At 36.4% G+C, this 26,196-nt stretch overlaps 1 protein-coding gene across 1 annotated transcript in view; it reads left to right on the top strand.

Moving 5' to 3' along the window:
• The window catches only part of LOC146004527 (protein TAPT1 homolog), a 35,585-nt gene extending 11,040 nt beyond the window's left edge, over positions 1-24,545 (top strand). Inside the window, exons 3-9 of the mRNA XM_083143410.1 lie at positions 607-704; positions 6,435-6,612; positions 9,037-9,172; positions 12,509-12,606; positions 14,479-14,629; positions 20,100-20,269; positions 22,380-24,545. Of these exons, the coding sequence (XP_082999536.1) occupies positions 607-704; positions 6,435-6,612; positions 9,037-9,172; positions 12,509-12,606; positions 14,479-14,629; positions 20,100-20,269; positions 22,380-23,090 (1,542 nt within the window). The 3' untranslated portion in view covers positions 23,091-24,545. The remainder of the gene's footprint in view (positions 1-606; positions 705-6,434; positions 6,613-9,036; positions 9,173-12,508; positions 12,607-14,478; positions 14,630-20,099; positions 20,270-22,379) is intronic.
• Positions 24,546-26,196: the final 1,651 nt, after the last annotated feature.

Here is a 26,196-nt window from a genome sequence, read left to right as displayed (position 1 = left end):
GAGTCCGGATTAACAAGGTTTTACTGTATATAAATTAATTTTTTCTTGCAATAATGTTTATGTTGTGATTATCCATGGTTGTCTAGTCGGTAGGGCATCGGTCTGCCACACAGGAGACTCAGGTTCAATTCCCAGTGTTGGTAATCTAAGGTTGGAATTTTTCAGGCCTTGTCCCTGCATAAAGTGGCTCTGGGGTCATCCAGTCTCAAAATCGTTAGGTACTGGGGGCAACCCTGAGGATAAAGGCGGCCGGATCATGGTGCTGATCATATTACCTCCAAAATTGCCGAGATCGAGAATGTGTGGAACCCAACCCCCCACATCCCCTAAATATGCCTTCATGGCACACTGCTATATGCACAAGAAACCTTTTACATTTGTGTTGGCATTATATAGGACACCTGTACTTCAGACTAAGGAGCAGAAATTTCTGAATTTTTTTTCAAGCTTCTGAAAAACTTGTGTTCTAAATCCCACACATATTGTATGCTCTGGACCCTGCACCCACCTAGGGCCAGCCCTGCTGTATAGTGAGGGTACTTCCTTTTCAAAGTCTGTTCTTATTCAGTTTTATTAATATGCTCATGGATGATCATTTTTTTTCAGTGTGCAGATTCGTTTCTCTACGTGTGTACTTTCCTGCCTATGAGGTTCATCCTTGCTCTGTGGGCTGTTATAAGCAGACCGATAATAGAGTGCTTTGGGTAAGAATTTAATTTTTTTTTGCACTGTTTAATTAAATAAAGCATGCGATGATATTACAGAATGTACAAGTTGAGGATTGCCTTTTGTAACTTACTTTAGTTGTCTTTAAAATGTTATAGCTCGGAACTCATGCTGTGTACATATTCGCAACAGGGGTGGAAAAATATAGAGCATCCAGTTGCCATGATACCTGAAATCTCTCACCTGGCACCTGAATTTTCAAAGCCAGTTCTAAAAAATATTTTAGAAGAAAAGTCAAGTTCACTTCGAAATGAAACTTCCATTACCTCTTTTTTTAAACAACATTGATAGTATATGTCTTTTAATGTTTGTGAGGGGCCGACCCGATGGTGCGGTGGTAGTGTCGTTACCTTGTAATCAAGTGGTCTCGGGTTCGATATGGAGGCGGCACATAGTGGTTCAGGTCCTACTTTATACTGTAGGTCCAGTCCCGATTAGCCTTACTGTGCATAAAGTTGACTTAAAACACTAAATCAATCAATCAAAAGAATAATGTATGTGTGTTTTTCTGTATCATTAAATCATAATAATGCGCAGATCATTATAAATATTTGCACTGTTGCTCTCCAAATCTCCAGCAAAGTGGTAGTGTCAGCCATATATTAGAAGTTAAGTTATACTGTTAGGGGTAGAGCCTTCTTTAGTAAAGCCACTATGGCACAATAATTAATTACTTTTAATCCAACATAAATTATATGTTTTTAGGTCACATTTCAAAATGTGTAGCTTTATCTTAGTTGGATTAATGGCTTTCTTAGCCCATTTTTTTTAAAAAAATGCCGATTCCTGAGTGAAATAACGAGACTGATTACCAGTTCATCATGACCAAAAAGTAGAAAACCTGTCCCAAAATGTAGGACACAATCATTCACTGGGGCCTCTCCGATGGCATAGTGGTAGCGTCGTTGCCTTGTAATCAAGGGCTCCCGGAATCGATACCTGGTGGAGGCACAGCAAATAATTTGGAATTCACATTTTCCCCATGGAATTGACATTTTCCATTCAATATTACCATCTTTTTTGTGAAATTTACACTTTTTTCATTTTAATTTACCATATTTTTTTGGACAATAAGATGCTCTGAAAAATAGTATCTAAAATTGAAAGGTATCTTAGGTTCCGAAAGTCCGTCAATGTATGCTGAGGGAAATACAGCAAAATCAAGTTATCAGCCCAGTGTGAGGCTCCAAGGCTAAATACCCTTTAAGGAATGTTGTGAGGAGGAAAATCTGCTTCTTGTACCCTCACCAGGCGCGTGCCCAGGATTTTCGTAAGGGGGGGGTTATGAATCTAACACATTTTCCAGTTCACAGGTCAAATTTCTTGTAATAAATTAGATAATTAATATACTTGGATTTTACCCCAATGAACGCAATCAATGTATTTGCTATGGATGCTTCATGTTTTTATTGCATCATATAAAAGCACCTGCTTGAATATTTCCAAATTATTAATATTTTATATTTAATTGCTCAAATATAATTTTTAAACAAAAAGTATGTGCACTCAACATTGTAACAACATTAAAGAGATTAAGACTACTTGATGTCTTAAAGACAGTAATAAATAAGGTACCACAGTTCAACAATTTAAATTCTGAAATTTAGACATCGAGGTTTCTGTGCGAGTTCTGACAGTATGTCGTCACAAGTAACTTTTATATCACGGTGAATGTTCAGAGCAGCTAACCCATTTAATCTTTCTTCGAAAATGGTATTTCGAAGATAGGTCTTCAAGTGCCTCAAAGTTGAGAATGATTTCTCATTTGATGTTGTTGTTACCGGGATTGTACATAATATGAGCGAACGTGTGTTTACCCATGGAAATATTACTTCACTGCATATATCAATTGCTTCAAGAGCATTTACTAGACGTCTTTGCATTGCTGTAAGATGACGATACCACAGTTTCATTTCAGTGTGAGCGTCGTCGCCTTGTAATCAAGGTGTCCCGGGTTCAATACCCTGTGGAGGCTAATAGTGGTTCGGATCTCACTTTAAACTTTAGGCCCAGTCCCGATTAGCCTTACTGTGCATAAAGTGGATTTAAAACATCAATTCAATCAACATTGTACTTGTTGTGGAGATGGTTTTGCTAAATATTGTGTACATTTTTGGCATTGTATTATTATATTATTGGTCAAAACATTTGTTTGACAGTCGACAAACAAATACGAACCGCTTCAGTAAGTAACATTTTCTACTACAGTGTCATTAATGTGTCATATTCATTTTCATATTAGGTCTATGGAGAGGAATTTTGTATAATGTTAACGTTATGGAACTGCGAAACCAACTGTTGAAGGGGCCACTCCCCCCTTCCGCTCCGAAGCCCAGTACCACACCACAGGATCTGTCACTGAGCCCGACAAAATCTTGCCAGACAGTGCTCGAAATGCAAATTCGTAGCCGAAAAGGGAGGGGATGTTTGATCGATTTTGGAAATACGAGGGGGTACATCCTTGTATGGATCAACATGGAGACAATACAGTAGGTGGAGGATGCTCAATATGAAAATTATTCTAATTGGGGGTATGATTTGTGAAACTTTCTTAACTGAAGGCAGCATCCTTTACTTCGACCACTGATGCCAGAAAAGATGCTTTCAGAAAATGAATTTATTACTGCACACGTATATTACTTATTGTATTTGTTGCGTTTGTACAAGAGAAATATTCAGAAGATTTGTAAGGAATATTTACAGTTAATAGGATGCCTATCTAGTCTATCCCGTGTCGTAATACAAACTTTATCCCTTTCCTACAAAATAATAAAACTGTCCATGCCAACCGTGATTTTATAATGTGGTTGCATACATATACACTAGCGACATTAGTGCCACTGCTCCGACGCCAGGGTTTCAAATACCTTGGTGGATCTATAAGATAGGTAATATCGTTTTTCGAGGGTTCGTGAACAAAACAAAAAGTAAATGATTTTAAAGTCCATTTTATATTCAGATACGTTAATCGGGACTGGTCTTAAAGTTTAAATCGGGATACGTACCACTGTGCAATGCACCTTCACAGGGGATCAAACCCAGGACCTCTTTGATTACACCACCATCGGTGAGGCCCCTGAAATCATTGAGGAAACTTGTTCATCATAATGTTCTCTCGCCCTGCGAAAGTTTATTGGTGATATAGGGTGACATCCTACACACGTCTTCCAGACATACACACGCGGGCACACCCCTCCCCTGCACACACACGATTGTATGCTTACAGCACATGCTGTGCCCTCCCAGAAAAACAATTCTAAATCCGCCTATGGATATATCTGCTATCAAATAATGAACGTCACTTACCTCGACAGTTCCTTGACATAATTTTGCAACAAGGTTTGCAATATCTTCTGTTATGCCTTCTTGTTGAATATCAAGAGTCTGAAAGTTCGCACGTTTCACTCTCGCAATTCGGATGGAATTCCTCTGAACTTAAATCGACCTTTTCTGACGTTCTATTTGTGGAAGGTGAAGCTTCAACTTCCATTTTTTGTTTCTTTTTGAAATAATCTAATAATGTATTTCTCCTCTTTTTTCTATCCATCTTTAGTTCCACCTCAAAAATCTATTACACATGCAGAAACGTAACACACAACACGACCACTTCGACTTGCTACCTTGCAGACTGCAACTCGCTACAACCCCAGTGAACACCAGGACTTGGGAGAAAGATACCGGGCGGTCGAATGTCTGAACCATGCATCCAGCTTGGTCCAGCTCAAATTACGTCACCAGTGTTGACAGCAACCAGTAGTGTCAGTGTCAGTAGTGTTGGCAACTGCTAAATTATTTACGCAGAAATTCAAGCGAGATCTTTCACACATGTTACAAGAAAATTCAATAAACTGAAGGCTGGAAATTGGTTGCGAAAAAAATATCTAATTTGTAAAGACCACAAGAGTAAAACGTATAATATTTTGGCATATTAATTGCTTTTATTTTGTTTATGAAACTGACTGGGCCAGTTGCGCTATATAACGCACCCCTCCCTTCCTCCCGGCATGCTATTGTACAAAACATCGATTGCCTACTTCGTAAAACCATGCCTCACTACTGCCTGCAACAATTATTATTATTATTATAATTATTGATATTTTGAAATAAATATGCATCCAGGTGCGAAATAAGATTTTGACTTACTTTGCCTACTAATTGTAGTGATTCAAATCTCACAGAACTTTGCTCTGCTGGCATAAATGGTATAAGAAGGGGAAAGAAAGAAAAGGGAAGTTAGCAGCACTGTCGTAACAGGAAAGGGAGGGTCATTCTCCTAAGAGGGTCATCGTGGGTGAAAGAAAGGGGAGGAGGGATTCCTTCAGTTCGCATTCCAAGGGTTGCGGCTCTTTTCTTGACCATACTGAGAAGGGAATTCTCCTTCCTTTTCAGTGACTAAGGAATGCATGAATGCCTTTGCATTGCTGTAACTCAACTCCAATATTATCAAAAGTAATTGAAGAAGGAATACATTTCTCATTGCCAAATGTAAACATTTTACAATATTGGCAATTTATGAAATAAAATGTATTTCTGCTTTGAATTTTTTTAAATGACGAAACCAATGGGGGGGGTTTTAACCCCCACCAACCCCCCCCTGGGCATGCCACTGACCCTCACTTAACATGGTTTGTGTTCACTTAACAGTAGCAAGTGTGCTGTAAATTTGAATGACAGGGTAGGAAGAAATTGTAGTGATATTTCTCAAGAAATGTGGCATCATCCATGCACTTGATAGCACTGAAGATGATGATGATGCACTGTTTGAAGCAGGGCTTGCTTGAAATGAAAATTTTCATGAAACCGAATATTTTGTGAACATAGGTTTGTCTTTCTTTGTCTCTAATTACTACAGCAATGACATTAAAAACTGGTAAAATGGTGTGTTGCATTAAAATTAATAATAATATTTGTTAATGAAAATTGTCATTCTGCTGACCTCGGTTGTTAGTACAGCATGCTACTAAGCGAGGGGTCCTGGGTTCAAATCCCAGCCTGGACATTATTGTTCTTTGTGAGTGTCCCTTCATCATATCATCACTCATCCTCACGATTAGCCAAAGGTGCCAAAAGAGCGAAGTAAAATAAACCAAATCAGTCAGTATGTGATGCTCTAAAAGTGCAACCTTTACAATGTTTTCGAATTCCTCTCATACTCCAGATAAGATTTTCAATAGGACTGGCACTAAATTGTGATTAGTGTTGGGCGATATATCGTCCAGATAATGTATCACGATATTGATAAAATATCATCCAGATGAAGTATCGTGATATTGAAAAAATATCGTCCAGGCTATATCAACTAGATGATATATTGTCACAATATTTTGGCAATATATTTTGTGTCTGCAATTTATCGTCATGATATTTTGGCAATATATATCATGGTGATATGTTGTCACGATATTTGGTGATATATCTTCACAATATTTTAGTGATATATATTGCATCAGCAATATATCGGCATGATATTTGGCAATATATGTATATTGTCGATACGATATATCATTGATATGACAATATAGAAAAATATCGAATTGTCTCTGATATTTTCTTGACGATATATCGTGATATCAAATTTTCGATATCATACATCTCTAATTGTGATGGATTGAAGAACATTAATTGCTGCTTTTTTCTTGAATGGATTTAATCATTATTTCTAATAACTTTCCAGAGCTTTTTGTTTCTTAATTGTCTTTATCTTTCAGCCTGCAAACTAGCAAATCAAGAAGCATTCTGAAGCCTGCAGAGATCTGCGACTTACTTAAAGGGTGCATTCTCATTGTCTGCAGTATGGCAATGTACTACATCGATACATCTATGATGTATCACCTAATTAAAAGTCAGTCTGTGATAAAGCTTTACATATTCTTCAACATGCTCGAGGTAAGATTGAAATTAATTGATGTAGCATGTTAGTTATTGTTGCTTTTATTAAGCTTATGTAATCAATATAACTTGAGAAATTTGTGATGGCTGTGCAGGGTGTCTACCATCTGGAAATCATGGAAAAGTCAGTTAATTTACTCTTTCTGAGAAAGGCATGGAAACGTCGGGGAAATTTACTGCGTTTCTGGAAAGAACTACATTTTTAGTACTGCACTAGAAGTAGGTTTTTTGAACAAAGAAGAAAAGTACAAGCAAGTGTACTTCAATTTGTTGTATTACTGGTAGTAACAGTAGAAATTGCATATCAAATAGTCTAAGCCAGCCCCCTTGGCGGAGTGGTTAGCACATTGCACTGTGATGTCAGGGGTTCTAGGTTTGAATCCCGGCCTGGGCATGGATATTTGTGAGTGTCCATTCATCAGTTTTATCATATCATTACTCATCCCCATCTTTACAATTAGCCAAAAGTGGCACAAAAGCGAAGTAAAATGAAGCAAATCATTCAGTTATTCATTCCAGTATAATCCTTGCCTATAAATTTGGTGGAAATAAATGACCTTCAATTAAACAAGTATATTTTTAATTTTCATTAATTAATTTTAGTTATTTTATTTTTTCATTATTTTCATTATTTAATTTTAGTAGTTAGTAAGTCTTGGGGGGCCGCTCTGGATTCCCTGCACCCCCCCAAATGCATCATCCTTGCTCTGTATGCAAATATGCTTATTTCAATCATACATAAATGTAAATTTTCCTTTTTTAAAAGCAAGTTTTTATTCTTCTCTTCCTCGTGAAGGATATAATGTGTATTATTTATTTACTGAAAGTTTCAGATACAGCACTGAATGGCCATTTTATACTGAAACTTTTGACTGTAGCAGAAACAGCAGCAACAAAACAAAAACTACACAAGATAGCACAAAAGAAAATATTTAAAAATTAAGAAATTACACTTACTTTGCCAACAATTGTCGGAAACTGCTGTCACTAACTTCCACATCAAAATCAGTGTTTCCAGAAACTAAAATATTCAAATACTCTACCTGGTTGAGTCACCTAGTGGTTCGGATCCCACCTGATTAGCCTTTCTGTACATAAAGTGGAAACAAACATTGAGTTGTTATGACCTCATTGACTTCCATTGCAACCTGGGAACATTATCAAATGTTTTTAAATGCATTTTTTTGTCATAATCACCTTTACAAAATCTTGACTGCACTGCAAATTTTGAAAATATTGAATCGGACAAATTATCAGGTATTATATTATTGTCATTCTGCCAGATAATCACATTTCTTAGTGTGAAGGCACATACTGTAACATTAAATTTCAGGTTTCCCCACTGGCTTGGAAAGCCAGGGATATCAATCGCGTGGGTAAAAAAATCATGAAAGTCAGTGAATATTAAATATAGTTGTGTTGTGAACAACGATTTTTCACAGGTGTTGGTTAGGAAAAGGTAATATTTAAACACATGGTTCTTGCAACTGCAGCCCTTGCTTTCATATTTCGTGTTTCAAAATATCCTGTAAACAGAATAAGTTAAAACATTACAGGATGGTCCAGAAATATTTTACGTTGTCCGAGGTACCATGATATGAAGGAGAAGACCAAGTACATTCTGTAGTGGTTTTAGTTCCGAACGTGCACTCTTTATTCACATATTTATATTTAGTTCCTGAACTTTCTCTTCCATACTACATGGAGAAGTGATTTAATAGAGAATCATTGTTCTTTTGGTTATCTTAAAAAAGCAATAGACCCAATTAGTTTATTATTTGTTCAGTTAAATTAATATCAATCAAACTGTCAAATTGAGAAGAGACAATATTTTTCTTTCAGCAAGTTTAACTAACAAACTATATTTATGTACGTAGAAATTTTCAGCAAAAAAAGCAGGCTTGACCAGGACTCAAACCTGGGTCCTCTGGATACCATGCCATTTGTCTAACCACAGCTACCGAGCAGCCTCGCCTCACCTGATTCTTCGCTATCACTGTTTTAACTGTGTGGAATCGTCTGTGCCAGTGCTAGTACTATTACAGAGACTATTCGATGCAGGCAAAACAGCGATAGCAAAGAATGAGGCGAGGCCAGACCGGCTCGGTAGCTCAGTGGTTAGAGCAATGGCATGGTATCCAGAGACCCGGGTTCGAGTCCTGGTCGAGCCTGCATTTTTCGATGAAAATTTCTACATAGTACATCTCCTGTGTGTCCCTAATCTACTATGTTTATGTAATCTTATGGTGCTTGCACATTATGTAAATAATACTTGCATCTACCACAGTGCATACCTACAGGTTTGTATGAATTTAACAAGCCATTTTAACGTGCATAAAAGACTAAATTTGGTTTGACAAATCAAGTGCGAACTCTGAATTTGTATTTCTGCATTTTTAAATGTTAACTATTTCATTACAGGTTGGAGATAGGTTGTTTTCTGCATTTGGACAAGACACTATAGATGCTCTCTTTTGGACTGCCACAGAACCGAGAGGCCGGAAACGGGAACACTTCGGAGTTATTCCTCATTTGCTGTTTGCAATAGCCTACGTGTGTATCCTTAATGGCAGAAAGTACGAAAGTACACAAACACCATGAGAATAGTAGAGCTACTAAATTAAGCTCATGCACAGATTGAATGAGATTGTTTATTTTAGTCTGTGACCTGAAGGGTATTACCATTTTCGTCCCCTACTAATCTATAAGAGCTGTCCTTTTGTTTGTTAGAATGTACACCTCAAGGTAAAAGGTGTTAGCGTTGCATATTTTAGAATGCACAATGTTTGCAAGAGGGCAGAGTCGAATTGTACTACACTTTAAATTTTTTGCTGCGGCTGAGAGGCCTTTCAGCTTGTAACTGAAAGCTGATAGACTTAAGAAAATTGACAAAACTAGCAACTTGCTTCTCACATCAAGTTTCTAGGTGGGTAGGGTCCTTTGATGGTGTGGGGAGGGAGCCAAAGTCCGTAATTTATACCTATATTTGAAGCATTGATTGCAATCATTGCCTGTCATATTTTGTGTTTTTTTCCAAAATTCATTCATAGATTTTACATTTTTCAGGAGACCAAATTGAAACTAGAGGAAGAAGTAAAATCTAGATAGATTTTATAACATAATGTTCTATTGAAGCTCGGCTAAACCTTTGGCCAACGCAAGCCTAGTTTTTTTTTTTCGAATTTTCAAAGTAACACTTTAATATTCCAAAATTCGAAAAATTACATCTGCTTAGAATTACTTGTAGAGCATTCACTCTTGTCTAGATATTATCAATAGTTTAATAGACTTATATAATCACTAAACTATTGAGAATATGTAGACAAGGGCAAAAGCAATCCACATGTAGATGCACGTGAATGCTCTAGAAGGAAGCAGATGTAATTTTTCGGAATTTTGGACATCAAAGTGGTTTTTTGTAAGGAGACAAAAATTCGAAAAATAACTTTGCAATTAGCCAAAAGTAATATAAAATTGAAGTAAAATAAACCAAATAGAGCAAGCACTAAATGTATAATGTGCAAATGTTTTTTTTTAATAGTTTTAAGTAGGGCTGAGCCGATACCGATGTATCGGTTGATATTTTTGCACCGATACCATTGTTTTTGAGTCGCTAGAAGCGTGGCCAAAACCAAAATGTGTTCCCTTTCAAAGGTTCATTCAGCTTTTCCAACTTACCTTTGGTTTTGAAAAAAAAAAAATATATATTGTGAATGAACCTGTACTCAAGTTTCCGTGAACAGCAAGTACGTGACACAAAGATCCATATGCAGATAAGACTCGCAGTCAAGTATCTTGCAAATTAACAATATAATCCCAATGAGATTCCGGTAGCCAACGAGGCACCTGGTGTATTGTGGACATCTCTCTCTTTAGAGACCTCCCGCAGTCAAAACAGTCATCGCCCACGTGAGTGGTGGACGTGTGTCGGACACAGTACATAGCATATTCCTGGAAATTCAAATACCTGGCCTAAACCCCCTTTTCCTTTCCAACTTTAGACTTTTGTTTGACCAGGCTTTTTTTGACAGCACAGGGATTGCAACAAGGGAATAATTTTCATTGAACGACAGTTGATGGCACTTTCTTTCTGGAAAGTGTAGTGATGGGTTTGGATTGCCTTCCACGCCAAGTGATAGAACTATACATTTATTTTTTTAGAAATCATTTGCCGATAGTATATTCTATCAAAAGCAAAGTCACGTCGGAATATCACTGTACTGAAATCGATTGTCTGATATAGAAGCAAGAGAATGGTAAGTTTTCATTCTCTCCTTAAATCTCGGTTACTAATTTTTATTCTTTTTGATAAAGGACAAAAGAGAGACGAGATTGGTCTCACATTACAGCTTTACTGTTAGTTTTAGACATCGTGTCCGGTGCTGGTAAATCGCCAATTATTCTTGTGTTCACGTATGATTTAATGTTAGTTTTGGAAGAGTAATCCCTTAGTTTTAGAGGAGGTTGAACATTGGGGGAGAGGGGGAGGACGATGATACAATTGCCTCACTCTTGGCTGCACTTAATTTTTCTCTCATATTTGAAACATCTGATCTATTGTCACTTATCTAAGGAAGACTAAAGTTGAGATGCATCGTAGGAAGAGACCATAGTTTGTGAGTTAATTTATTTATTGCCCCTCGTCAGAAATGCATACTTACATGTAAAAATAATCATAATTACACACACACACACAATTCCTTTTATATTTTAAATTGAAATTACACAAGTATCGGTATCGGTGAGAGTATCGTCATCGGTATCTGTTGAAAGTGGTATCGGCTCAGCCCTAGTTTTAAGTCACTTTATGCACAGAAAGGCTAATCGGGACTGGACCCACAGTTTGAACCACTATGTACCTCCACTGGGTATCAAACTCAGGACCCCTTGATTACAAGGCAATGACGTTACCAGTACTACATCAGAGAGACCCATGGGAATATATGAAGGGCTCTGGTGTAATACATGGCAAGTGACATTTTGGTCATTTCCGAGTTCATTAAGGATAAAGGTTATTAGAAGCTATACTGTAGATAAACTGTTTTCGTGTTGTTTACCAATTTCATAAGGCTTCACTGAATCCAATGCAAATTGTATGACATGGCAATTTCACTCGAAAATTGAAGGATGGTACATTTTACTTTATAACTCAAAAATGACCAAAATGTCGCTTATCATGTTTTACATGTCCTTCATATAATATCATAAATACACCAAATGGTAAAATTGATTGTTTTATTTTGGGTGTATTCTATGATTCTCGATAATTTTGATTTGGTCAGAGGACCTGTTGAATAGAACCCCTACTCACTGGATTTGAATCCATTGGATTTTGCATTGTGGGAATATCTGAAATCTTAGGTGTACATCAGTGTCCGGTACTTCTCAATAGGAAGCTTTAAATTTTGTGCTATAGTTATAATCTATTTGCACCTTTATGGATGCCTCATCATGGTATGAAATGAATATTTGTAGAATAAATCCTGCTTAACACATGAATGTCCATTTACTGCAAATTTTTGTGTGTAACCATCGGGAAGAATATAAATATTTAATTCTTGAAGCTTTCCTGGTGGCGAATATTGAAGATGTTTTCTCGGGCAATGAGCCAGGTGATTTCCGGATAGGCTTCCGAGCTTTCGAGAGCTTACACCACTCTCATCTTCAGGGATTGAGTATCAGTATCAGATGAGAGTGACGTTAGCTCTCGAAAGCTCGGAAGCCTATCTGGAAATTACCTGGCTGATTGCCCGAGAAAACCTCTTCAATATAAATATTTCTTTAACATTACATTTGTAGATTATCTCTTGGTGAAATTAACACAGTATTTTCTGTCTTGCTGTTATTATCATGATAAAAGCCTGAGCGTCAAATTTTCCTTATCTAATGACAGTTCTGCATGGTCTTCTGGTACTGTTTCAAGCCACGACTCTAAACGTTGCCATAAATTCCAATAATAAAGCTCTCCTAACGATTATGATGTCAAACAATGTAAGTATTTTGATATTTTAAATGTGTATTTTTTCTTGCTTATGTAAAAGTTTTACTACCAACACGTGCTTTATAATTTCTATACTAATTTAGACTTTTCGGATCTATGCCAAATTCTTCCTCAGGGGTGTCCAGTAATAATCATGTTGGAAAATTAGAATAAAAAGTGGTTAAAAGGAAGAAGCAGGTATGCATAAGCAAAGCACGACCTAAGCAGCACAGTAAATATTTATGTGTGTCCTTCCTGCAAGACAGCGGATGATAAGGATGTACGAGGGTTACTATTTATATTTTGAGCCTAACAATGAAAAAACAGGAATTTGGCATTGAAAATTGCTTTATTGTTTTTCGAAGTATTCTCCTTTATGGTCAATACACTTTTGCATTCGTTTGAACCATTTGTCAAAGCAGTTTTTCCAATCTTCTTGAGACACCTCCATAATATGGTTTTTGAACGCATCAACGGCATCTTCCGCCAATGAAAATCGTTGTCCACGCAATTTATTCTTGACATTCGGGAACAAGAAGAAGTCATTGGGTGCCAAATCAGGACTGTACGGTGGATGACCCATCAATTCGATTTTTTGATTGTTCATAAAGTCGGTTGTTAGACGAGATGTGTGACAGCTGGCATTGTCTTGATGAAGAATGATCCGACGGCGTTTGTTTGTTTTCCGTATTTGACCGAAGACCTCTGGCAAACAAATTGTTATGTACCATTCAGAGTTCACCGTTCTACGTTCCTCTAAAGGCACAGTTGCCACATGACCAGTTTTCCCGAAAAAACAGGCGACCATTTGTTTCGATGTGCTTCGAGCGCGAACAACTTTTGTTAGATTGGGTTCATCTTGAAACACCCATACAGTCGACTGCTGTTTACGTTCCGGCTCATATGCATATATCCATGATTCGTCACCTGTTACAATCTTATATACGTCTTTTGAAGCACCACGATTGTATTTATTGAGTATTTGTTTGCACCAATTGACGCGAGCGTCTTTTTGAGTTTTTGTCAAATTGTGTGGGATCCAACGAGAACATACCTTTCTCACAGCTAAATGATCATGTAATATTTTATATATGCTGGTGGAACTAATGCCTACGGTTGCCTCAATCTCACAGTATGTCACATGATGATCTTGCAGTATTAGGTTTTGCACAGCATCAATGTTTTCTTGAACAAGAACTGATTTTGGACGACCTTCGCAAATCTCGTCGGTGAGCGAATGGCGGCCACGATTAAATTCGTTATACCAGTGTTTCACAGTGGCAAAGGATGGGGCTTCATCGCCAAATGGTAAATTTTCCAGCTATGTCCCTGCATGAAGTGACTCTGGCGTTCCATCAGCCTCTATAATAAATGGCCACCTGGGGCAACCCTTTGGTGTAAAGGCAGCTGGAGTGTGGTGCTGATAATGTCCCTCCGAAAATGGCGCAGTTGTGAATATGTGCGGCTCTACTTCCACATCCCCCCTGTAGGCCTTTATGGCATTTTGCAATGCTTGGGGGCTAGTTTTAGCTTTGTGTATGTTATATAGGTAAAGTTACATTTGTACGTAATGTGGGGTGGAGGTGTAGAGCTCCACATATTCTTTATCTCAGTTGGGATTATGTGATCAACACCATGCCGAACTGCCTTTGCTGTTATCCTCAGGTACCCATTTACGAGGCTGGTTGGATGTCAGAGCCAATCAGAAACAGGGAAATGGCTGGTCCAGATCATATGCCCGGGGATTCAAAGCTGGGTCTTTTACATGGTCAGATGATCTACCAACTGAGCTACTGCAGCTCTCCGTGTGTGTGTGTGGTGTGTATAAGTTAAATTATAATAGAATGGCTATTGACACTAAGGCAAACTTTTTTCTCTTCCAGTTTGTAGAACTGAAGGGCAGTGTTTTTAAGAAGTTTGACAAGAATAATCTCTTCCAAGTGTCCTGTAGTGATGTTCGTGAGAGATTCCACTTATTCGTGTTGCTGTTCATAGTAGTGCTTCAGACCATGAAGGAATATGCTTGGAAGGAAGGTAATGTATTTTGTTGATACAAATTATGTAAAAAGAAGCTCTTGCAATTGTCCATGTTACAATAGTAATAACTTTTATGCATGTTTTTGTATGTTACAATGACACAAATCTGGCTCTTTTTCAAGAAATGCATTTGTTAATGAATTTAACCTTTAGAAGTGCGAGCGCGTTTTCGAAAGTAACCCCTCACTGGCAGCCGCCTTTGTGCATGATTTTTAAATTTTTACTTATTTCAGAAAAACGTTATATCTCTGAGACTATTTGAGCAATCTACTTCGGGTAGCTTTTGTTTTGCAGCTAGAACATCAGGGCATGCAACCGTGCAGGAATCAAAACGCCAAAGCCAATAAGAGGGGTTGGGTGGGCCGTGGCCCCCAACTTTGAATGAAAAAATCATAAAAAAGGGGAGGTTTTTCACATATTCTATGATGTAATGCACCCAGGGACATGAAATGACTTTCATTCGGATGAGAAAGGTCCATTCTTTAAAAATAAAGCTAAATTTTGCCTCCCCTTCCAAAAATAGCAGGGGAAGAGGGGACAAACTCCCCATTGTTATGATTTTTTCATTGAAAGTTGGGGGCCGCGGCCCACCCAACCCCTCTTATTGGCTTTGCCATTTTGATTCCTGCACGGTTGCATGCCCTGATGTTTTAGCAGAAAAACAAAAGTTACCCGAAGTAGATTGCTCAAATAGTCTACGAGTTATAACATTTTTTGTCAAATAAGTGTACAAATTTAAAATTTGCGCCAGCTTCCATACGTAACTTTGGAGTCGGCAGGGGAGGTCCTGGGTGGGTGGGTTTTCTTCCACATGACATTTCAAAGTTATATCTCAACATCTGTCAGCGTTTACAACCTCACATACAAGTATGAAGGTCCTAAAAGCACATTAACTTTTTAAAGTGGACCTTCAGCGCACTACGCCTATTCTGACCTAAATTAAGGAAAATACCAATAAAGATTTGCTTTCAAAAACAGCATCATTTTACTCTGATTTTATATTCCAGGATTTTAGACCCAGTCCTGACTAGCCTATGTGGGAATAAGTGGTTTAAAACAAAACTCTTACAAATAAACTTGCTTGAATGTGGGAGACATTATGATATTTATATCATTGAAAGCAGAATTGGTGTAAGTCAAAATTGGTAATGTGTAGAGGGACATATTTTTGGTAAATATAAAAGCAAAATTTCAGTACAAAAATTCGGGTTCAAAAGCGGTAAATAAAATGAAATTTCACTGTTATAGCTGTGAAAAAGTGCCACATAAACTTAATGTAAACATAAAATGACATTTTGGTTTTAAAAAATGTGAATATAATCCCAAATTTGATTTAAAAACTTCACTATTATACAAAATAAACATATCCCTTCTAATAGCACATTAAATCATTACCAGAATATTAAGTTTATTCCTGTATAAAGTAGGGATGGCCAGATCCGGATCCTGGCGGATCCAGTTGGTTTCAGATCCTAAGGATCCGGATCCTAAAATTTTTCGGATCCAGATCTGTTTTGCCATCCCACATGCGCTTCTTTGGAAAGTAAGAATATGCTTATAACATATTGTTACCTGCTAATATACATATATATATATAATATACATACATACACACACATATATATAGTGTGTGTGCACGCGTGCGCGATTTGTGTTTAATTAATACACTTACAAGGGAAGTCTAAGTCTCCCCCTCCGATTTCCATGAACCTTGGCAGGTGTATAGAGCCCCCCCTCAAATGTGAAGATGATGAGAAATTGAAGTGGGGATCTGACCCCGAAACCACGTAAATATGGCATAGGAAGAAACAGGGGGCATAGGGCCTCTATACACCTGTCAAATTTCATGCGAATTGGAGGGGGACACAGGGGTCCGATGATCCCCATGTCAATTTGTCCTCATCTTGATATTTGAGGCGGGTTTTGCCCCCTAAAACAGTTTTTTAGCCGAAACAAAAAAAAACACGTATTTCTTCCTTTTGGCCCCTCTATACACCTGCCACGTTTCATGGAAATTGGAGGGGAACACAGGGGTCAGATCCCCACTTATATTTGTCCACATCTTGACATTTGAGGGGAGGTTGCCCCCTAGAACAGATTTTTAGCCGAAACAAAAAACACGTATTTCTTCATTTGGGCCCGTTTATACACACACCTGCCAAGTTTAATGGAAATCGGAGGGGGAAACAGGGGTCAGATCCCCACTTCAATTTGTCCTCATCTTGACAATTGAGTGGGTTTTGCCCTGTAAAACCGTTTTTTTTTTACCTGAAACAAAAAAAAAACAACACGTATTTCTTCCTTTGGGCCCCACTATACACCTGCCAAGTTTCATGGAAATCGGAGGGGGATACATAGGTCAAATGCCCACTTAGATTTGTCCTCATATTGACATTTGAGGCGGGTTGCCCCCTAAAACAGTTTTTCAGCCGAAACAAAAAAAAAACACGTATTTCTTCATTTGGGCCCGTTTATACACACACCTGCCAAGTATCATGGAAATCGGAGGGGGACACAGGGGTCAGATCATCACTTCTATTTGTCCTCATCTTGACGTTTGTAGGGGTTTTGCCCCCTAAAACAGTTTTTTTAGATGAAACAAAAAAACACGTATTTCTTCCATTGGGCGCCACTATGCACCTGCCAAGTTTCATGGAAATCGGAGGGACACAGGGGTCAGATCTTTACTTCAATTTGTCCTCATCTTGACATTTGAGGGGGTTTTGCCCCCTAAAACTGTTTTTTAGCTGAAACAAAAAAACACGAATTTCTTCCATTGGGCCCCACTATACACCTGCCAAGTTTCATGGAAATCGGAGGGGGACACAGGGGTCAGATCCTCACTTCAATTTGTCCTCATCTTGACATTTGAGGGGGTTTTGCCCCGTAAAACCGGTTTTTAGCTGAAACAAAAAAAACACGTATTTCTTCCTTTGGGCCGGTTTATACACACCTGCCAAGTATCATGGAAATCGGAGGGGGACACAGGGGTCAGATCCTCACTTCTATTTGTCCTCATCTTGACGTTTGTAGGGGTTTTGCCCCCTAAAACAGTTTTTTTAGCTGAAACAAAAAACACGTATTTCTTTCATTGGGTGCCACTATACACCTGCCAAGTTTCATGGAAATCGGAGGGGGATACAGGGATCAGATCCTCACTTCAATTTGTCCTCATCTTGACATTTGAGGTTGTTTTGCCCCCTAAAACCGGTTTTTAGCTGAAACAAAAAAACACGTATTTCTTCCATTGGGCCGCACTATATACCTGCCAAGTTTCATGGAAATCGGAGGGGGTCACAGGGGTCAGATCCTCACTTCAATTTGTCCTCATCTTGACATTTGAGGGAGTTTTGCCCCCTAAAACCGTTTTATAGCTGAAACAAAAAACACGTATTTCTTCCTTTGAGCCCCACTATATGCCTGCCAAGTTTCATGGAAATCGGAGGGGGACACTTAGATAACCTCCCTTGTTAGTCTTACACTTTGTAATTATATAACACTGCATTTATTATAATGTTTTATTTTAATTTGTAAAACTGTAACTGTAGAACAATTGTATAATTTTTGTATAACATTTCTATCTTGTTATGTGTGTTAAAGGTTTCATCCTGGAATGGAATGTCTCACATTTATGTGTGTTTTCATTTCCAATACATTCGAATGAATACATATTCGTTTCAATGGCATTTACAAAATCACCTCTGACATTTTATGTTAAACAAGTATTATTTTTGTGCAAGATTGTGTTAGCTGATGCGTAGCAAAGTATTTTAGGAACAACACTTGAAAAAAATTCTTGTAGGACTAACTAATGAAAAATTTCTTTATAATCGAAGATCATAATATCTTTTAAGGTGTGGTAATATTATAATGGGATTGAGATACGAAACTCTCGGATCCAGATCCAAAACTTTCAGACCTGCATCCGGAATTTTTGGACCCGGATCCGGAACTTTTGGATCCGGATCCAGATCCGAAACTTTCAGATCCGGATCCGGAATTTTCGGACCCGGAACTTTCGGCCGAAACTTTTAGACTCAGATCCGGATCCAGATCCGTAACTTTTGGATCCGGATCCGGATCCGTTTGGCCATCCCTAGTTTAAAGAAGTCCATTTTTGCTTCTCAAATATTTACAGCAGAATTAATCAATTTTACATGAATTCCGTAACTCTCAGGAGACTTCAGACTTCGAAAAGTGTCGCGTCTGTATATAAATGGTAATTTTCATGTTTAAGAGTCTTATTTCGCATTTTGCAGTTCATTTTGCATCATTTCGTGACAAAACAGAGTAGGAAAATGCATCTCACTCCTTTCAGAAACATGAAAAATTAACATTACAATGTGTTATTTCACATTTCGTGTTTTCGTCAAAAACTAAATATGCATGCCTCTAGTAATGTGTAGATAATAAGGACAGAATAAATGTTCTGTATGATAGCATGTAATAGAGATATAAATATCAAAAGGAATTTAGAATTTAGATTTTATACTGATCACTAGTGCTCGGGACTTTATGTCCTAGAAAACTGTAAAACATTTATGTAATTATGTCATAAAAAATTAAAAAATATGTCAGAAAGATACAGAAATATTCCCAGTAAAGCCAAAGGTAAAAATATACACAACAGTGCTTTCGAATTTCTCACAGCAACAGATTTCTTTATAGGATGCAATCTATTCACTCACACTGATATGTTCCTGGCTCAAGTGACAAGTGATCTTGAAACTCCTGTACTTCTTGATTGCCGATAGAGTAGGGGCTGTAATGTACCAAATGTTATTTTTACTTTTGACTGATTTTTGTGAGAAGTGAAAAGAAGGTAAAGAAATGAGAACAATTGAAACTTGTTTACTTCCTGCCCGATAAATCTCGTCCCCAGAGAACAATGATTGAGAATATTCTTTTTTTCTCAATAATGTTCGCATGGCTATCAATTGTCGGCGATAAAAAAAAAAAGAGTATTATTGTTCTGTACTTGTTGGTAAGAGAATATTGTATCTGCTTTTAATGTCTTCATCTGTAATTTCCTTATCCTGCCATTGATAATATAAACTATCCATTGCACTAAATATACGAAGAATAAATTATAAAATAAACAATTATATGCAAGACAATTACAAAATTATATAGAAGTATGTCATTACGAGAAAATCGGAGAAATATGTTGTAAAAACACAAAATTGGTAAAATATGTTAAAATACACCTTATCAAGTTCATCTATTTCGGCTGATTTTCATCAGATATTTAAAGATTTCACTCCAGTATTCGATCTGATGATCCGATGCCAAATAAAAAATATGTTATAACATAATGTCCCTGATCCTACTGGTCACTTGCATTTTAACTCAGGTAAAAATGTTTCCAAAACAGCTTCATTACATGCTTCTAACTTAAAATCTTTTATGTCAGACCAAACTGTGAGAATTTCATAAAACATACGATTGTCATTTATCTTCCAAATAGAACGCTTCTGGGTTTTGGTTCCTGATTGTGTGATGGTCCTAATGGCTGAAGTACTAGTAGATTGGATTAAGCATGCGTTCATCACTCGCTTCAATGAATTACCTGTTGATGTCTACAGAGAATATACAACAAGTTTGGCTTATGACATGGCACAAAGCAGACAGAAACATGTAAGTAGGAAATATGCATATTAAGGATTACTTCTATTATATAATATGTTAATATAAATTTGTGGCTGATGTAGTACTTAATTTGCAATTTTATAATAGTTTCTAAAATATATATATCTTGAAATTCTCTTGGTGGTGAGAGAAATACTCAGCCATCTGTATGCCATTATTGCATTGAGGACGTTTGAATTACAAGAATGCTCAACTTAATCTACGAATAAAAAGATCAAACAGGTTTCGATGAAACATTATTTTTTCTTCGATCATATCACTCATAAATTGCTTTTATTAAATTTTTCTTTGTTGCGCATCAACAATTTTGCTTTTAATATTTTCTTTATATCGTGTTTGCTTTAAAATTATTATTGTCATACAATTTTAACGTGCATCATGTATGTCACTTCTGACAATTTGTAATATATGTATCTTATATTTATTTTGGTTCATTTCAATAAAATAAGGGTTGAATTTTACTTGGTCTACTGTATTAAGACACCCAAAAAGGGGGGGGGGGGGGAGTTTAGGTGACCTGTCTGATTTAGGACCACTGCTGAACATTCATATCTTGCATTGAAGTATAAGTTAGCTTGATGTATTAAACTGATAATGTCCTTGTTTTGATAGAGATACCAATGTTGGCCAATTTCCTGTTGTTATATACACTGTCATTTTAGTAATGTAGAATTCCTCTCAACCATTAAAACATCATAGAAATATATTAAATTGCAATTGTACCTTTCTAGTATTAATTGATTGAATTAAAATTGTTGGGTGCATTGGCACATGTCGCCATTTTGCACCCTTCAATGTATACGGGGAAATATCCCATTATGTAAAATTTTTACTTAAAAATTTATAACAAGGGGTGTAAAAAGTCCATTGAGAAAAGTTGAAAGTGGGAGGTTCTAAAGGGACCTGCACAAGACAAATACAACACACTAAAAAGTAATAATTAACTAAAAGCTTCCTCACAGACAGTGGAAGTGTCCAGCTCTTCTTAAAAAAGATAAAAACTTTTGATAAAACTATGTCATCATCTCTCCTAAGATTGAGATTTACCTTTCTAGTATACCAGATTCTTGCTTTAAAACATTATTATTATTACAATAATAATAATAAGTGGGCCTCCTCGATGGCGCAGTGGTTGCGTATTCGCCTTGTAATCAATACCTGGTGGAGGCACATAGTGGTTTGGATCCCACTTTAAACTGTAGGTTCAGTCCCGATTAGCCTTACTGTGCATAAAGTGGACTTAAAACACCAACTCAATCAATAATAATAAGTGTTATTTGTGAAAAAGTTCATTTTTATTGCAGTTTTACCTCGGATTTAAGAAAATGTCTGACATTTTACACAACCTAAAACGTAATACGGAGAGAAGAGAAAAACCCTTCATAATGCAACAACCCTTTGAGGACCAAAGCTTGCAAAAGTTATCTGATCACTTATTAGATTTTAACCCGTCAAGATGCTCGTATTGGTAAAAATTACCAAGCCGATTTTGAAATATTTTTTTTATCACTACCGATGAGTGTCTGAGGCCACCCTTCTCAGTACCTTTCCAATCAACCCTTCGGAGTGTAAGGACCTTGAATCGACTGTTAGTTCCACTCCCAGGGTTGTAGAAACACATGCTCATATGTTTTACAAGATATATTTTTCTCATTTTTATCAATTGTGTGATTCAATGCAAATGTTCAAAGTTAATAAAATTAGATTAATGAATGATGTTATTACTATTTACATGCTTTAAAGCAATTAAAATTTGGACTTGGAAGTAATTTTTCTTCTGGGTATTTTTTACATTTGATTCAATGCAAATGTTCAAAATTAATAAAATTAGATAAATGAATGAAGGTGTTACTATTTACATGCTTAAAAACAATTAAAATTTGGACTTAAGAAGCAATTTTGATTGTGGCTATTTTTCAGCCAGTGTGTGTGTGTACGTCCTAATAGAGAGTGCATGTCCTGCCAGGTTAAAAGAATTTCTAATGTTTATGTGGCAGTGTTGTCTTATCCCACAAAAAAAATAATTAAAAGTGTTATCAGTTTTTATATCATGATGTTAACTGTTTCCATATAGTATATGACAATTTTACCTTTGCAGGCTTTTTCTGATCATTCTGATCTTGTTGCAAGGCGAATGGGATTCATCCCTCTTCCATTGGGTGTGGTAATGGTTAGAGTGCTTGGCCAGGCAGTCCATATCCAGGGGCCGGCTGCGATCACATTAGTTGTGATCGCCTACTTGGCAATGACGTCATTCCGGATACTGAACAGCATAGTAATTCTCGGGAAGGCGTGCGACCTGATAGCACACCATCAACAGGATAAAGTCCAACAGCTGGAGAAAGCAGAGGTCTCCAAACCAGATGGAAATTTCTCGAAACCCGAACCAAAGAAAGAGACGTGCAAAAAAAGTGCCGATCCGATCGTGCCTGATGTTCAGTTGGATTCGAAGTCTGAGAAAGAAACCGTTTCCAATCAACCCGTGTGTAGTCTAGGACCTGCAGCGATTTTTTCAAACAGTACAGTGAGCATTGACACAGTGTGTTTGAATGAGGAAATTTTGGCCAGAGACACCGAGAGTGCCGGTGACGCTGTCGAACCACAATCTGAGAGTGACAGAACAGATAAAGATCTTCTAATAAGTGACGTAAGTTCCCAAGCTTCTGACAAAGCTGATACAATTCAAGATGATTTGCAACCAAAAGCTATGGAAGCAGGTATTGCATCAGATACCTCAAAATTGCAGATAGCAGCACAGGATATAGGTGCCGACACTGTGAAACGTATATCCGTTGAAACTCAGCTTTGACAAAGAATGACTTGATGTCGATCCAGTGTGATTCCGAAGTGATATTCAACTGTAATTAAGTTTAAGAGCAAAATTTTCCTGGCAATGTTTAAAATTTGGTTTGCATTGTAGAAAATAAAGTTATACATATTGTACATTCTAATTTGTGCTGGTGATTTGTTTTGGTCACATATGACGTATTCATATAGTGCATTGTGTACAGAGATGGTGCAAGTTTGTGATGTGCAGATTTCTAAATTTGTAAATATTTTGTGAAACGTGTATGGTTCTGGCAAGATTCTAAAGTGGTTGATTGAGGTAATAAAACTATTTTTATAGTTGTAAATTTCAGTAGGTATTTCCGGCAGCTTTCATAATTTTAGAAAGTTGTTTTTGAAACGAGACTGTTGTGTGAAATGTGTTGAAATGTCAGCCGTTATTTTTTTTTTCTTTTTAAAAAGATTTGTTTTATTTATCTTTTCTTTGTAACTCATGTATTTGTTACTCCAATATTTTATTTCCTGTCTTCTTTCTGAATAACATATTTGTTTGGTTTACTTTGATTACTATAGTTGTTTTGTTTGTTTAAAGGATTTGTTGAAGTAGATGAGAACAAATAAATCTAAGACTACACTTCTGACATTTGTTTTGTTTTTAGTCGTGCATGAAAAGGTTTCAGACAGTTTGAATTTGTGTATAAACACCTCTGTGATCTTCAAATGTATATAGTTGTATATAAATACTGAATCTTATTTTAAATAGAGAATTGTCTGATCTCATATGTATTGCAAATTTATTTTGCTTACATATTTTGTTGTGAATATTCATTAATCATTTTTGTCAGTCATGTTTCCTTATGATTATATGACGAGTAGTCAGTACAGCTTTTCTGTTTTTCATATGTAATTTCTGGTTAAATAATTTGGTTTAATTTTCTCTTAATGAATTTATTTTCTTTTATAGTAACTATATATAATACTGGATTTCCGCAGTGATTTTGTAAATTTCTTCAGTATATATTTAAAAGAAGTCTTTAGTGTTTTACCAACTTACATTTTGCATTGGAACCATGTGACTTATTTACGCAAAACCATATTGCAGAATTATGTAGCTACAAGATTGTTTACTAATGTTATCTCTGTGCATATGACAGGACTATTTTTTTATGTACTTATATAGAATTGATTGAGATGTGTTAATGAAATGTGTGTGCTATGTGTAACATGTCTCACAGCATTCATTTTTCATGGAATTGATTAGTGAAACTGGAAGTTTATAATCTTAAAAAATGAGAATAAATATGATATTTATTTGATGAGAAGGCATATGCACCAGTCGTATTGTTTTGTGTTTCTTTAAATTTAATTCTGTAATAACCATTACAGATAGACATGATATTTCGGCATATGGCCCTATCTCACATGAGTGAAATTTTGTAAATCTCTTTTACTAAATTATAATGATTTTGGTCAAATTTAGTAAATAATGATTTTGGTCAAATTTAGTAAGTTAAAAACAAATGTATTACTAAAAGTAACAAATGTGTTGTAAAATATGTAAGTGTATGTGTAGAATGAAGAATTTGTAATTTGTTACTTACTATAGGTGCTTTGCAAGTGCTTTCATATTTTGATAAAAAAGACATTTTTTAAAAAATGAAAAAATAAATAAATTGATTTTTAATCCTGGGTGCAGAGTTTAAAAAAAATGCTACATATAAAGTTTTTGAAACTTACTGTTAGTGTAAATCAAATATTAATGTTGATAATAAGGGATCTTTTGTAATACAAATCAGTATGAAATTTGGATAAATTCATCTACCGTTGTAATAACAACATTTCTGAAATCAGGCATTTTAGTCTGTGTTCAAGATCATCATCCTTCTAAGGACGAGTGGTAGCTATGTTTTCTTCAAAACTACAGAGATATTCAGTTGTGTCTTTTTTGTTAATTTGTGTACATATGAAGGTATGACAATACAGTACTTAGATTACAAAGCAGTATATCTATTGTTGCTAAAAAAAGGGGGAAGTTATGACCCCCCCTAACTCCTTTCACATTCAATAAGTGAAAATATCCTGACTGAAAATATTTCTTAAGTCCCTGCTTCTGTTTGTATGGTACATTTTATGTCATGATTAAAACATAATTGGTGTAATTATTTGTTGTATGTCGAGCCAAAAGAGCTTGTAGGTGCACTTCTTTGAGGTTCTTCATTCTTCGATTCTTACATATCAATCTCCCACATGCTCTTCATACTAGAAGTTTGATAATGATGGAACATAGCCATGACAGCATCCTAAGCCATGGAGAAACAAGAGTTCATTCCTTGTGGAAACTTCTGAAATCATGTCAGACTTCCATATTGTTTATTGCATAATTATTTGTGGATTCATTGTATTTTTGTTGCACAGAAAATATATATATATATGATTATACTGTAAAGCATGTGGGAACTGGTAGGTGTAAATTATTTCCAAGTGAAATTCGGCCAGGGTAAATTGGAGTTTTACTTAAGATATTTTTAATCCTCCATTAGCCATCGATATTCGTTGCGAGATTGCAACACTGTGAACTATACTGTACATGGCTGCTGTTGTATAGTTGAACGTTATTTCTTTGTCTGTGTTGTTCTGTTGCACTTCTAAGCCACGTAATATTATAAAGTTAACGTCGGTTGCATGCTTAGGGGACAGTTGTTTCCCCGCATGCTAAATACGTAACAAGAAAAATATCAAAGCGTAGAAAGACAGAGCACACAGCATATTCAAATGTTATACAGATGTGACCACGTAACCAAAATGAACATGACACAGTTTTGGTTGTTATGTATTTAGGGCATTCTAGCATTACATGTGTGACATTTCACACATAAAATGTAAGGTTCTAGACATGAGGAGATTGTATTAAAATATTGACAATGAACTCATTTCATAGAATTATGAAGTACTTTACAGTGTGTACCAACAAATGGAAAAATCCTTGAGTATGATGACAGTCTGAATGCATGAAAAGCATTAACGAAAATGTGTTACATGTGTGATGCTTTAAAAATGTAGCAAAATTTGACTTGATTTGTCTGTAAAGCATATAGGCTGTTGATGCTAATAATTTTTGTTTGTGAAAT

Source organism: Lepisma saccharinum, chromosome 21 (genome assembly GCF_977018435.1).
Source record: "Lepisma saccharinum chromosome 21, izLepSacc3.1, whole genome shotgun sequence".
Classification (NCBI taxonomy): domain Eukaryota; kingdom Metazoa; phylum Arthropoda; class Insecta; order Zygentoma; family Lepismatidae; genus Lepisma; species Lepisma saccharinum.
This window is presented reverse-complemented; position numbering and strand designations above follow the sequence as displayed.